The sequence below is a fragment of the Theobroma cacao genome, chromosome 4, assembly GCF_053813885.1.
Source record: "Theobroma cacao isolate CCN51 chromosome 4, ASM5381388v1, whole genome shotgun sequence".
Taxonomy (NCBI): Eukaryota; Viridiplantae; Streptophyta; class Magnoliopsida; order Malvales; family Malvaceae; genus Theobroma; species Theobroma cacao.
The window spans coordinates 945,233-960,948 of NC_142642.1; the positions used below are offsets into that span (position 1 = coordinate 945,233).

General features: G+C 34.8%; 1 protein-coding gene across 2 annotated transcripts; it reads right to left on the reverse strand.

The window, feature by feature from the left end:
* Positions 1 to 255: 255 nt before the first annotated feature.
* RCK (DNA helicase ROCK-N-ROLLERS) lies at positions 256 to 7,783 on the reverse strand. Of its 2 annotated transcripts, none has more exons than XM_018118632.2 (27): positions 7,716 to 7,783; positions 7,331 to 7,514; positions 6,939 to 7,100; positions 6,548 to 6,785; positions 6,392 to 6,428; positions 6,257 to 6,303; positions 6,118 to 6,155; positions 5,945 to 5,966; positions 5,607 to 5,819; positions 5,370 to 5,526; positions 5,206 to 5,257; positions 4,770 to 4,841; positions 4,605 to 4,654; positions 4,362 to 4,479; positions 4,220 to 4,283; positions 4,056 to 4,139; positions 3,840 to 3,965; positions 3,552 to 3,748; positions 3,253 to 3,441; positions 2,890 to 3,141; positions 2,756 to 2,805; positions 2,484 to 2,501; positions 2,053 to 2,132; positions 1,758 to 1,959; positions 1,603 to 1,640; positions 1,169 to 1,510; positions 256 to 1,084 (listed from the first exon to the last, which is right to left on the reverse strand). In XM_018118632.2, the coding sequence occupies exons 1-27, from the start codon at positions 7,781 to 7,783 to the stop codon at positions 483 to 485; spliced, it is 3,702 nt and encodes a 1,233-aa protein (XP_017974121.1). In that variant the 3' UTR covers positions 256 to 482. The 2 variants fall into 2 exon arrangements, with proteins under 2 accessions (XP_017974121.1, XP_088662060.1); XM_088805934.1 differs by lacking the exon at positions 5,945 to 5,966 and having other exon boundaries at positions 1,169 to 1,327; positions 1,376 to 1,507; positions 2,484 to 2,504; positions 6,096 to 6,155.
* Between the last annotated feature and the right edge of the window lie 7,933 nt (positions 7,784 to 15,716).

The window sequence follows — 15,716 nt, forward strand, 5'->3', positions numbered from 1 at the left end:
GGCCACCATTTCCCTAAGCTGATGAAACCTATTCAGCCTACGCATTTGCTGCTTGAAATTTTGTTCCCTAACCCAATAGGTCTGCTTGGTCCCCTTTTCTCTCAATCCAAATTAATTAAAGAAATTTGGTTCATTTCTACAGATTCACTGCATAATTCTAAAGCTCATTAATCATTAATTGCTTTTAATTGATAGTGTGTTTTCCCCTTAGGGAAAACTTGTTTGAATTTTGTTGCACCATTTTTTTTTTATCAATTTGCTAAATCTTTGAAAATCATCACCCTACATGGTAATCTTTCTCAAACTTAATCTTCAGAACTGAACAGAACTACTAATCAGAACCCTAGAAAATTTTTTGCTACGCTTTCTCAGCAACTAAATAGACGGCTAAGTAAAAACAAAAAGAAGACATACCTCTGGTAACTGGTCGTTGGACAGTAAAATAGAAATGAAAGTCTTCTTGGCAGACACGTCCACGTAAATCAGAGAAATGAAAAGACACTCTGAAAGCCAAGGAATGAATCTACTTCACTGACTTTGCCTGTGGACGCCACTGAGCAGCAGGGCCTTTTGGATTCGATTGGAGATCGCAGTTCTTTCGAACCATCCTCGATACAGCTTCCAAGGTCTGCTAGCCGCTTGCTGTTCTTCACCATTGAAATATCAAAGGTCAGCATTTTAATAGATGATATACCAGCGTTGGTGCTTGAAACTTTGGGAGAAACTGCTGATTTTCCATTTGCTCCACTGGAACTTCCATGGAATACATTGTTTTTCGCCTTTGTGCCGGCTTTGGTCTCACACACGTCTATGTTGACTTCCCCAGGTTCCAGCTCTGAAATGACCATTGCATCCCTGACAACATTGCTGGAATTCGAATCATTTGATGTTCTTGAAGTAGCATTGCAAAACCCTCGCTGATTCACTGCGAAGTATTCATCTGTCCGAAAGAAAGAATCGGACTCAATGGGATTTAGCGTATTGAGCACAGGAAAATTCCTGGATTTTTTCCGTATGTGATCAAATATTGTTTCTTCAGTCAACGTTTTGAACGAGAGGACTTCAGGTTCAGATGGAAGATCACCTTGAATGATAGAAGTAACATTTAACACCATACCAGAAGCAAACAATGATGATTTTACGAACAATGCTTTGGTCAAATGTGTACCTGACTCATCCGTGAGATCAATGGTAACTGAGCTCCCAGAATTTATATGATACTTTCTGGTCATGTAGCTGTTGATACCATGGACGTTCTGTTCTGGCTCTCTGGATTCTGGAGAAGGATCGAGCACAATATGTTGATGAGTTTTGCTTCTCTCCATTTCTTCCGGGGGCTGGTCGCGAGAGCGCTTGCTTGTCAGAATTAAGCCACCAGATGTTGGGGGATAGGCACTGTTTGATGGAGTCAACAGAGGGAAGCTCTTGGCTTTTTCACGTATATGGTCAAATATTGTATGCCCAATGGTGATTTCGCAATCGTCTTTTTCAGTTTCAGCAGCAGGCTCTCCTGCAGCCATTGGAGGTAGAAATGGTGGGTGAAAAGGCAAAAAGATACCAGGACATCTAATGAAAAGCATAGCATTATGCCATAAGGTATACCTTCTCCCAATTCTTCATCCAAGAGGTTGAAACTGGGCCTGCAATTGAAAAGAATTAATATCAGATATATGATATAAAGACAAACCCCTTCAAGCCCCAATGGATCAAAACTAAAATGGGCTATTTGAAATCCAGATGAATCCTCTGTTTCTCACATTAAAGAGCTTTCCCTTTTAGATTCAATTGAATCAGGAGGTTCTTGAGCCAAAGTTTGATTTGTGGCTGCATTGTCATCTTCCACAACATAAACTTCCTCAGGTGGAGCAAAAAACTGAGGCTGCTCCTTTGCACGTTTATTATTCGCATATGAATTGCTCTCGTTAACCAGCAGAAGTTTTTCATGGAGATCAACGCCAACTGCATGAATAATACAGCAAAATGAGTCATAACTCTGGAATTTATGCCCAGTGTGTATAAAAGTTGTAGAAATTAGACAAGCAGAAGCTTAACTGTGTTCTTCAAATATAAGATCAGCCTTTACAGTCATCTTTCCCAGGGGGTTTGCCACGAGGATAGTCGTGCTATAGGGGCTGCAAGGATGAACAACCACCTCTGCCTCAAAAGGCAAGATAAGGAAAACAAGTGGCTAACCAAATATTCTGAACCAAGCAGATGATGGTTGAGCAACTAAAGACCTAGCAAATTGAGCTAATTCATTCATGAAGTCGATCAAGTACCAATGCCATTGGTTCTGTCATTTTGAAATGCCATAATTGCAAATTACATAAAAATGATTGCAACAAAACGTTCTTATAAGGGCACTTATTTCCTTCCTCATCCATTCTAAACCTATAAATCTGTTTCATATGGCAAAAGCCTGTTTCAACACATTATCGGGCTGATCTTTACAACATAAGGAGTCTGAGAAGAAGTTTGCATACCTTAAAAAGTCATCCATTCTGCTGAAGCCAAGTAAGATGGAGTTAGAAAGTAATATAAGGAAGAAAGAAGCAGAGATAGGATCTAGAATTAAGCACTATATCAAGTGTCACTGTTTCGGATAACCAATTCCATACAGGAGAATAAAAAGTGTTCCAGTCTTATTTTACTAAAATATTTGAGTAAATAACAAATCTGTTTGACGGAAAAACATTGGTATAATGGTCCAATAGATGGTATACAAACATTGAATATAAACAAATGTTAACTGCACCTTATCTTCTCATGAAAAAGGATCAGGTTTTCTTCTTCTGAAGCAACAATCTGTAAGAGAAAATGTTTAGTACAACATTTATATTCCATTGACGCTAATCACGAAGGTATGAAGAAACATTCCGGATAACATACCATATCAGCATAGTGTCGCTTAGTTGATTGGACACCTTGTGATAACCTCGTCAATGTTACTGCTAACTTGGACTTTCCTTGCCTCTGGCATTCACTCTCCTCAATCTTAATGTCAACTTTAGGTGGCAATGACGTTAGAGACTCCTTGATATGATTTCCAAAAGGATATTTTCGCCCAGTAACCAACTCTATCCTCCTTGGATCAGCTTCAGCTAGTGTCTCAAATGATTTAATTCCCATTGAATGCAGTGCCTGAACAAAGCATTAGTGGAGGGAGTATAATGAGATAAAATTGAACCAACCAAGTATTTAGAAACAATAAATCTAATTACATCAATCAAACAAATTCTCATCAAAGAAAACCTTCGCTGTCACCATTCCAATGCCAGGTAATTGTTTCAGCAAGTAAGGACTGTCATCCCAGAGTTTTTGATATAATGACTTTGCTAGAAGCGACGAGTTGAGGGCTCCTTTATAGTTCTTTTTGTATATAAAATACTCTTTCATACACTTAGCAATCCTACACCCATTTGAGCATATTGAATTTGCATCCTAAAGCAAACACAGCAATTCATTATTTCATCAGTTCAACTTTAAGAGTAATTCTTCTAGAAAAAGTTTTAACCATAATCAAAGTACGAAAATAACTGAAGTCATGATACCTGGGTCATAGATAAATCATGAACCAAAGGATCCCCGGTTAAGCAGTCATTTGCCAACACAAATATCTTCTCTTCTCTTGTTTGAATGCGCTTTTTCCGTTTCCCTTTATCACCACTGACATGAAACCGGAGGCGGCCATCTTTATCGGCATTTATGTCATTCAAAAGTTTCTTCTCACTGCGTCTGAGCTGTATCCCTTCATTTTTCAGCAAATTACTGCATCAATCTTACAGTTCCTTTAGAAGAACAAGTACAAACAATAACTATTACTAGATGGGTATGCATACAAGCAATCTCCACAGCACAGGATATAATCTGTAGTACATCTTCTAAACTATAGCTAGGTTGAGCTTGCATAATGTGTTTCATGGTGTTAAATTTCAGATAGTACTTTGTCATCAATCTACCTGGCTCTAAAAACAATGAAAACAGGAGGGTAGGAATTAGTGATATGTTTATACTTAAGGAAAGCTAAGAGATATTAATTAACAATTTCAGCATACCTTGTGGCTTCAATACGAAACCATCTTCATCAGTCTGAATCATTTGGTGGTATGATAGCTCATTAACATTTTTAACACAAATCTCTGACATTAGAGGGCATTGATGAGCAATGTGATGTCAGAAAAAAAAAAAACTCGATAAATCAACAGGGAAAGAAGTACACCTTGCATATGCTTCTCTATTCGATCTCTTGGAATCCCTTTTCTAACTGCATAATTCTCAGGATTCTGATTGTGCATTCAAAGTGTCAGAATGCAATCAAAAGAAGGCATTTTATATCCTTCAAAAAATGGCCATATACATGCCTTTTTCATTCTCACATATAAGTATGAGCACTTCATCCACTCAATTGCCTTTGTGATATCAGAGATGGTCAGTTGAACTATTTCTGCAGTTAAGTGTTCTGTCAGACATGAGAGCAACCTACATTGGTAACAAAAATGTGAAGCACACAATTAGAAGATATGCGTAACTTTCATAGAATGCATGAGTCATGAAAAACTCGAGAATAACAACTCTATTATGGCTTTTAGAAGTTGTGAACATACTGTGATTCTACCATTTCACATCCATTCAAGAGATTCTCATATAAATGGACCTGAGATCATGCATGATATCATAAAAGACAAAATTAGCAAGAATCAAGTAGGCTAAATTAGTGGCCGTAAAAGAAATATGCTAGGGAAGAGGAACAAAGGACAGTGTTAGATTACTGTTTCTCTTCTAGTCATGATTACCACCATCCCCGTCTCATCAAATGGTGGCCGACCTGCTCTCCCACACATCTGGAGAACAAGCAACTAATTTAATTATATACATATGCATGTAAATTGAGAAATATGGACATGAAATGCAGATACGACCAGATACATTCTTCTTTCTCTCTTCAGTCAAGCGACAGTGAATATGGACAATTTTGAATGACCATCCACAAAACATGTCTACTTATTTATAACAGCTCATGCCTTCCACATACAATGGGGATAGAGATGAGCAGCTCCATGTAGAAGTACTAGTTTTCTCAAAAAACATAAATGTTCCAAAAATTCAAGTAATTTATATCTTTAAAGGTAGAGGAATACAGAAATTCTAGTGATTTATATCTTTGAAAGGGACTGGAAACTACTGAAGAAACATATAGTGGCACACCTGTAGTACCATTGACCGATCATATTCCATGTAAAGACCTTTTTCCTTGTTGCTGAATAAATTGAAGTTTTGAAGCATTAGATACAATAGATGCTCTTTCCTTCGTATAAGAGAAAACGATAAAGATAATAAGTAGTTGACTTCAGAAAAACAGTTTGGCATACAAATGTTGTGTTGACTTAATTACAACTGTATGAGCTGGTAGGTTGATTCCATGGGCAAGAGTATTTGTGGTGCACAGAACTTGGACATCACCACTAAGAAAAAGACTTTCAATGAGATTACGATCCTTAAGACTAAGCCCACCATTATGATAACCAACTGCAAACATAGTATCTCACATTAACTTGACATATAATTTCCAATAATGAGTGTCATATCAGAATAAATTCACCCTATACCTCCATAAAGAATATAAGATTGCATTTGTTTGTCACTGCATGACAGGGAAGCCTCTCTTAGCCTTTCCTGTTGTTCATGACTTCTAATAAATGGATTTGAATAACCTAAGGTCATTACTGTCTGGGAGAGGCGTTGTGCTGCTTCTTGTGCTCCTTTTCTAGTTGAGCAAAAAACTAGAGCAGATTTTCCCCTTGAAAATTGCATTAGAATATCTGCAATTAGTTCCGACCAAAAATGGTATTTATGCTCTTTTATCATATATAATTATTTCAGCATATAAAACGGAAACAGTTAAAAAAGCATTCAATAAGACATTAGTCCAGAAGTTGAATCTTACCAAAAATATAGTTTTGGAGGCGCTGGATGATGACAAATAGAAACAATCACTAATATTAGATGAATTTGAACTTGTTAACTAAATATTTACGTTCTGTTATTTGCCCTTTCAATATATAAAATTCTTACAATAAAGAAAGTGTAAGACTTAATAATCCAGACACAATTACTTGCCTTTTCGAATAGGAAGTCATTTTTGGCAGCGGCATACCCTGCAAGAAAGGTGTTTGCTTTGGTCAAAGAAATGCACTTGAGGGAGACAACTTTGAAAAGATAATTTTGAGAATGGAACATCTAAAATGAAAAGGCATACCAAAAACTTTAGTGGTCAACTTTACAGGCCTCATTTCTTCTCCAAACCTGTTAATACATTAGAAAGTTGAAGGACATAAAATTCAACTGCAACTAAGAGAAGAAAGTACAGCCATCACATCATAGCATAAATTACCTTTTGATTCCTTGGACAGGGACCTCAAGCCATTCAGCTGTGCTTGTTATTATGCAGTGTGTATGTGATTACAGTTCAATCACTATCCATCTTTTGAAAGTAAAAGTTAAAATAAAATTGGATTAACTCTCTAGTAAATATGAGAGGAAAATTTACCAAGGTCCTCAATATTTGGAATAGTGGCTGACACAGCTAAAAACCGAACAGATGCCAGAGGACTTGATTTCATTTCCGGGTTGCGAGCAAGCATTTTTATTCTGCTAACTATTGCCTCCAAAGCTGCCCCACGCAGATCATTCAGTAGGTGAACTTCATCAATAAGCAGAAGTGCTATATCACTGAAGAAGCTCAAGCCTCCATCCTTTATGCGGTACCGGGTAACAGCATCAAATTTCTATATAAAAGAAAATGAAAAACATTCAGTCATGTAATCATGCAGTGCAACATGTATATTAAAGGAATTTGCATAATTGCAAATCTAGATTAGTGCATGTGACTAAATTCGTGGCTATGTTTATCGTTTGGTATGACATGTATATGTACTCACCTCAGGAGTCGTTACAATAATATCCGCTTCTTGAATATTCCTTATGCTATAAGATTCGTTATCACCTGTCAACTCCAGGCAATTTATCCCCAGTGAACCAAACTTCTGATTCCAATCACGCAGCTTCTCTTGTACTAAAGCTTTAGATGGGGCTATGTAGATCTTTAGACCAAATCCAAACTAGAAATAATAAGCAATACAAAATCCAAACTAGAAATAAGAAGCAATGACAAAGTGCTCCTATATAGAAACATTCAATATGCTTCTAGCCTAACATTAATATATCATGCATTGGGCAGAAAAGCATGAGAAAAAGGCGCTTGTCTGCATTTACTAAAGTAATAATTCAAGTGTCTTCAAACTTAATACTGGCATGAGTGCTCAAGACTTACTGTTTTTAGTGTTCCCTTTATATGGACAAACCTTCCATCCCCAGTGATAAACCTTGACAGAAGCCTCAAAATGCAGAGCTCAAAGAGCACAGTTTTCCCACTTCCAGTAGGAGCTGAAATAACCATGTTTACATCGGAGAGGAAACAAACAGGGAAGCATTCACTCTGCAGTGAATTAAAGTACCTGCGAGCATAACAAATGCAAATAAAAAGTACCACCATATGGAATTATGGATTTGTTTCAGAAAAAAATGATAAAATTTCTATTTAATTATAATTATAAACACTTTATATAATCAGAATGAAGCTAAAATCCATAATATGTTACTGACAAACGCCTAATTTCCATGTCAACTTGAAAAATCTCAAGTTAAAGTATATTTACCTGAAACTAAAAATTGAACGGAAAAGTGCTGGCAAATCGAACACGGATTTCAGTGAACATGAATCCATGATCAAACTCTCTTATTAACAATCTGAGGCAAACAAAAATGAAAATAAATAAATACCAGCTAATATAAATGCCATTCTTGTGAATCTTCATATAAATTGTCAAGATTAAGCATATTTTTCAAATGGAAAGGGACAAAACAGTAAATATCATGCAAAGCTCCTGGAACCGAGACTCTAATTATTGGAATAATATCGAGATTAAATGCACTTCGATAATACAGTTCAATGAACAAGAAAAATATTACACTAAATTCAAACAATTTGTAGCTTTATTTTTTTGTTGGATTCAGATTTCAAATCAAACAAATAGCAACAAGATATTCAAATATATCTTTCATGAGACGATAATAACAGCTTATGATAGAAAATTAAACTGGAAAGAATTTATATAAAAATGCTTCAAATTCTGTAGTATTTTAACGAAGCTAAGATGATTCCTTCACAAATGCCGCAAATTTACAAAGAAATTTCTATATATAATGAACTGCTAAAGATCTCCGAATTTAAAACTCAAATCTCTCGAAATCTCGATTGAAAAACATAGATACTCATTAAACACTCTAATTCTTCATTTTTTTCACAGAAACTAGTGAAAATAAGCTCAAATTATCGTAAAACTTCCAGAGAAATGAGTTTCGAAAGATCTCTTAGTTTAATTCTTAAACCTCTCGAAATGTCAGTTAAAAAACGCTAAGAAGAAAGCGGATAGTCGTTAAATATTTTAATTCTTCATTTTATATTCAAATCTCAATAAAATACGAAAAACAATGCAAATCATAGAGCAAATTATTGTAAAACCTCTAGAGAAGAAGAACCGCTGAAGAGCAATAAAAAAAATGCAAAGTAGAAAACAAAGACTCGCTAAAGTCTATAATTCTTTGTACATAGTTTGATCGATTGAACTGTAATTTTCGTTTCAAATCCAAATCACCCAGAACAATCTCTATTGCCGCTCGATCGTGAAATCTCCGAGCTATGAAGAATTAGCTAGTTCTTGCAACTGATGAATATGATGAGCGAATTCGAGATGAATTTTCTTTGGTTGCAAGGACTAGCTAACTTTATTTTTAACACAAAAATCTGTATAAATTTCAATTGTGATTACTAAAAAATCGTATGATTCTTTGAATCACTAGATCGATTCACCTGAAAGCTGAGATTCATAGCCTTTGCAGCTTTTTCAGAGAAAGTGAACGGAGAAAAGAAGATAGAAATGAGTTCGCTTGGATATTTATAATTGGAAAAGGTCCGTTTTGGCGGGAGTCCAATCTACATGCCGCCTGCTTTTAAGCTGTGTTTACCGACTTTTTTTATTCAACTTAATTTGTATTTTTTAAATAAAAAAAATTTCTCTTTTAATAAAACATATTAAGTAATGTACAACCTCTATAAATTAATAATCTTAATTAAATAATAATTTTTATTGATCTCAACTTGAGATTAATGTGATAAATTAGTAATTCGTTAAATTTATAAAATAATACATTAAAAAAACATACATAAATTGCTAAAAAGATTCGAGAACACCTATTTTGTAAAATGTTTATCGGTGCATATATAATATGAGATGCACATGGCATATCATTCCATGCCAACTAATCATCAGCACATTTTGTTGGTGACCAGAACGAAGTTGTTAATGAAGTCATAGTATAAAATCTATATGCTAAAATCGTTATGGATGCTTTAGGACTAGAGTTTTAGTTCAATAATGAGACTTGAAAGGAACTGGTCTTTCCTAAAAGTCCAAGTCCGAACGTTGTAATCTTTTTTTCGTTGTTAAATAAAGCCAATTCAATTTTGTGTGTCGGATGCGATAAGCACACAAAATTGTCAACTATGTCCCAATTACTGAATGTGAAGTTAGAGTTTAATATGAGTGAGGCATACTTTAATTGTCCAATGCATCTAGTGAAGGAGATGTTGCCATCAAATAAATTATTATCGAAAAACTTTTATAAAATGAAGACACGCATGAAAGAACTTGGACTTGGCTATTAGAAAATTCATGCATATAAGAATAATTGCATGTTATTTTATAATGAATATTTCGAGTTGTCTTACTGTCCATGTTATGGTCATCCTCAATATAAACCGAATAAATCACGGGGGAAAGGCAAAAAAATTTTCTTTATAAGATTTTGCGACACTTTCCACTAACACTAGGATTGCGGAGGCTATATATGTCAAGTCAAACTACAAAACATATGACATGGCATGCCACACACCAATCTAATGATGAAGTGCTAAGGGATCCTGTTAATAGAGAGGTTTGGCAACATTTTAATTGCACCCATTAGTTTTTTACCTTTAAGCCTCGCAATGTTACATTCGATTTATATTCAAATGGTTTTAGTTCATTCGGGCCAACAACAAAACCGTATTCTGTTTGGCCAGTAATGCTCATCATCTATAACTTACTTCTATGGATGTGCGTAATGTAATTTGACATCTTTCTTAATATGGTCATCCTTGGGAAGAAAAGTCCAGCACATAACATTGATGTGTTTCTCTGACCTCCAATAGATGAGTTAAAAGTTCTTTAAGACGAAGGGGTGGTCACGTACGAGGCCTTTACTCGCCAAAATTTTTTTCTACAAATAGCACTTTTGTGGACCACTAATGACTTCCCTGCATATGATATATTCTCCAAATGAGCACTCATGGACATTTATCATGTCCATATTGCATGGAACATGGAATAAGTTTCTTCTTAGAGTAAGGGAAGAAGCCTTGTTTTTTTTATTGTCATCGGCATTTTTACTAAAGGATCATCCTTTTAGTCACCAAAGAGATAAATTTAAAAAATGTGTTGAACGAGACCCTCCAATTCCTCGATGATCTTGGAATGATTGGAGTCAATTTTAAATATTGCGAGTGAGACAAAAGTGGGAGACCAGAAGCTACCGGGTTTCAGTCAAACCAATAATTGAGTTAAGAAAAATATATTTTGGGAGTTACCGTATTGGCAGACATATCTTATTTGTCACAACTTGGATGTGATGCATATTGAATGTAACTATTTGACAATATATTCAACACGATGATGGATGTTCTGAAAAAGATAAAAGACAATATCAAGGCTTTTCGTGATTTAGAGGTGTGTTATAGGTAGTTGGAATTGCACTTAATTGCAAATAATGGTAAACTTCTTAAACTGAAAGCCTCATACACTTTGACTAAAAAGCAACGAAAAGTTGTGTGAGTTTTGGGTGAAACAATTACAATTACCAAATGGTTTGACCTTTAACATAGCAAAGTGTGTGAATGAGTAAGAATGCAAATTTTATGGGATGAAAAGTCATGATTGTCACGTTTTCTTACAATGTTTGCTCTCAATTGCCTTGCATGATATAGTTCCTCACACTATCTGGAATGCAGTTGTTGAGATCTCACATTTCTTTCGTGATTTATGTTGAGCATAACAATGCATGGGAAGAAAATATTGTGAAAACCATTTACAAATTAAAAAAGATTTTTCCCTCAATTTTTTTAACTCAATGGATCATTTGCTAATCCACTTGCCATACGAAGGTAAGGTTGGAGGATTGGTCTATTATCGATGGATGTATCCGTTCAAAAGGAATTATGAGCCACACATGTAATTAAAGTTTTCTATCAATTTGACAATTGGAATCTAAAAACAAATGTTGATTTTTAGGTTTTTACATCATCTAAAAAAAGGGTGAAAAATCGAGCATCCATGGAAAGATCCATTTGTGAAGTATATATCATTGACGAAATATCATCGTTTTGTTCGATATAGCTTAACCTTGCAATCCCAACAAGAGTGAACTTGGTCCCACGAAATGACCACAGCGAAGAAGTTGATGCAACCGGTTGTCTATCAATTTTCACTTATCCTTGTCAACCTTTAGAATAATTCGAGAAACGTCAATACTTAGAGAAGGATGAGTTCTACGTTGCCGAACTATATGTACTAATGAATTGCGATGAGATATTACTGTACATTGAGTAAGTATAAGTTTAACCAATAATTTAGAAAATTGTGAATAGAGAATGGTAGTAATTCATGATTTATGTTCTTTCTATCTCTAGGATGTTCGATGATATGGTTAAAAGATAACAGTACGGTATTTCTGAGAAGGAATTGGAAAAAGTTCATGATGCATTATTTCGTCATTGGTTTTAAAGAATATGTAAGTTATCTTTTATAAGTCTATTTGATTTTTTTAACTTAATACTTCAAATAATTGAAAGCCATGTAACTTTTCGCAAGTCACCCAACATGCGAGTCAAATTGATTCTTGTGTTGTTGACATGTCTTACAGTATTAGTCGTATGGCAAGGTGTTTCAAAGGTTATTACATCAATGGATACAAGTTTCACACATTGGATTATGGTCACAATCGTAAAACGATGAACAATGATGTCGGTATCAAGGAAAATTGTTATAATGATTACAATCGTGACTTTTATGGATTGTTGGTCGATATCATTGAGTTGGAATACTTTGGTGTCAACAACCTAGTCATATTGTTCAAATTCCATTGGTTTGATATTGACAAAGGTCTTCGAGTAGATATTGTTCATGAGTTGGTCAAAATTAGACACAACTCAATTCTAGCTAGCAATGAGCCTTTTGTTTTAGCCGAACAAGGAACTCAAGTGTTCTACACTCCATATCCATTAAACAAAAGATATCGACATGATTGGTGGGCAATGTTCAAAATAAAGGCTCAAAGTCGATTTCCCATTACGTATAATGAGCAAAGTGATAAAAAAACGAGCACCTGAGTATTTGGCTCATTGGTTGATGCATCATTTTCTCGTTTAAAGAGCAAAGTTCGAATCTCCTTCCCCCAATAAAAAAAATGATGGAAAAATGATCAACCTTAACGAAGTGGTGTATTAAGAAAATGGAGTTTCCTTCAATTCACAATTTGATCATACGTCGATTGACCTTGACAATAATACAATTCTTGTTAGTGGTGAATATGAAGAGCTTAATATGTTTGTGGATGTTGAACATAATGAAGAAGATGATGAAGCAAAAGGAGAATATGACGAGATAGAGGAAAAATCAAACGAAGAAAATGAAAATGATATCGATGATGATGAAGATAAGAACGAAGAAAATGAGTTTGCTTTTTCAGATGATGATTGCTTAATGTTTTTTGTTTTGTAAAAAAAAATGTATGAATGTATTCTTTGCACTTTGACATTAAAACTATATGAAGCTCATTCATTATATTTATCATGTCATATATTTATTTATTCATAGTTAAATTAATGTTTATATGCATATTACTTTTTTTATAGTTATATTAATAGTTGTACATTTTCTTTTCTTATTGGACAAACATGGTTAAGTTGAAGAAGAAGATGAAGGAAGGCTATCAATGATAGGCCAATAGCACTGGCCTTTCGACTAGTCGACTTCCTATGTCGCATCTTCTACAGCATCCTCCCCCCAAACCACGGAGTCTCACTCCGAAGCAGATACTCAAGTACAGCCAAAGGTACCAATGTCGAGTTTGACTACTCCTGTGATACCCCGTATCCCCGTATAGTAGTCAACATAACCGTATCGATAAAACGAATAGCTAATTGATGTGGATTTAAGTGTCAAAGAGCAGTGGTGGGTAAAAGGAATATTCTAGAGTAAAATATTTCGCACGCGAAAAAATAATAATTAAACAATAATTAAATAATAATATTTTTATTGAGGATGAATTAGTGAGATAAAAAGTGGTTCGAAAGTGAATCAGGGCATAATAAGACATTTTGAGTTCCAAGGAGATAAGAGGAAAATCTTGAAATAAAATAATATTAAAATATTAATATTTTATTTGATGTCGAAATTAGTTATGAAGGAGGAGTATATGGTCAATCTAAGTGGGGGAGAAGAAGAATGAGAGAATTTTGGAGAAAAACGACGTTAGTGGGGCTCACGTGTCTTTATTAAATAAAGCTAGCGATGGTAAGTATATATTTAAATATTATGGTGATACCGCATTGAAGTGTAAACTTTATATTTTGTTTGCACACATGTAAAGGAAGAAAAATAGAATGAAATTGGAATTGAAAGATTGTTCAGAGGACTAACTATAAAAATGGAGAAACTTGGAGGGCAAAACGATAATTTTTCCATGAACTTCGTCAAAGCTTCCAAAAGAAGCTTTGACTCTTTTCTTCCTTATCCATGGTTGATCCTTATCTTTTCCAAAAGACATTTTCTTCTCCATCTTCTTCCTCCCACGCCATTTTCCTTTCTTCATCATAAAAATCAAGTTTTTTTCTTCTTTCTTACTTTTCCATTCTCCTACCCCTTTATTCACCCAACCCACAACTTTCAACCTCATTTTTCATCCCAACTAAACCTTAAGAGAGAGAAAGGAAGAAAGAAGAAAGGAAAAAGGAAGAGAAAAGCTCGGAGAAGGCTCGGCCTTAAAAGAGAAAAGAGAAAACCAAGAGGTTTTCCTCCCCACCCACACACCATTGTTGAGGATTTCAAGGTAAGGAAGGTAGAAATTGATGTTTTGTTTGAAAGCATGTAGTTTGAACCAATTATGATGTGAGGTTTTGTTTGTGGTAGCAATGATCAATAAAGATCCAAGGAACTCGAGGCATGCATGTGAAAGAATCTTAAAATGCGTGGTGATTTTGAGCTAGATTAAGTGGTGGTAAGCGTTTTAACCTCTAAATCACAAGTAGAAAGGAAAAATGAGATACGTATTGATTGTTATGCTTGTGGCAGCATGTAAAAGTAAATTGTGGTGCATGTGGATTTAGAAAATGCTTGATGGAAGTAAATTTATAGTTGCTGCCATATGCTAGATTATTGGTGTGGAAATTATGGTTGAACTTGATAAATATCCTTAGAAAAGATTAACATATGTGCTGGAGTCATAAATAAGTTACCGGTATTTATAATCTAAAGAATTACGCAAGCAAAGGATAAAGGTAACTTTGGTAAAAATGTGTCAAGATATAAGTTAGTTGAATAAAGATTCACAATTGAATGCAAAAAAGAAGTAGAAATGATATACATTAAAGATATTGAATTTGAATTGTTGCTAGAAAGTACAAAAATAAAGATAATATACTGTGGTGGTGTGCCGGTGGAAATAATGAGCGATCGAAAATTGGAAATAGTTAGATATACCTCCGAATTAATAACGATATAGTACCTCGCTATCGTAAGGTGAGTGAACTTGCATTTAAAAGGTTTTGAACAAACGCATATGTGTTGAATGAAATGCTAGAATATCCTTGGTTGACTCTTTTCAAATTTATGCACGGGAACAAGCTTTTCACAAGTGATACTTCTACGTTTTTAAACGTATAATGTGACGAATTACGTATTTGAAATATTATGTTGAATTGCCAATTGATTTGTGGCATGTGATGCATTGTTATGCAAAGATTCTTGTTACATGTTGTTATGTGTGTTATGCATTTAAATGTAATGTTGAATGATAATTATAATCATGCGTGTGCGGTGTGAGAGTGCACATGACAGTGCCGATAGCGTGTGGTGTGGGAGAGCACACGCCGATGATATATGCCATGTGCAGTGTGGGAGAGCATATGATGATGATAAATGCCATGTGTGGTGTGGGAGTGCACATGAGGATGTTAGCTATGTGCGGTGTGGGAGTGCACATGAGCTGAGTTGAGGTTGGCGGGTGTAGGTGTGGAGCCATGGTGACTAATGTGGGGATGACCTTGGTTTATGTTTGAATTATCTATATATTTATATATACATAATGTATACGTGAATTTTTACACGCATGTGCACCTATCTTGTAAAGTAAAGATTTTTAGAAAATGTAATGTGATTGAATTGTATATTGAAAGTTGATATTCTTAAATGTTTTCAAAATAAGTTGAAAAACAGTATGCCATCTAGTTTTGTTTATGATATACAAATTGCATGGTTTCAATACAAGTGCATCGTGTTTTCTAA

Excerpts from the sequence above, each read along its gene's own strand:
- RCK (XM_018118632.2), bottom strand. The coding sequence starts at position 7,783 with ATGGATTCATGTTCACTGAAATCCGTGTTCGATTTGCCAGCACTTTTC. Across the intron at positions 4,480-4,604 it reads TGTGAAATGGTAGAATCACA|GTTGCTCTCATGTCTGACAG; the intron begins GTATGTTCACAA and ends TTACCAATGTAG. Across the intron at positions 1,511-1,602 it reads GGATGAAGAATTGGGAGAAG|GAGAGCCTGCTGCTGAAACT; the intron begins GTATACCTTATG and ends CAATGGCTGCAG.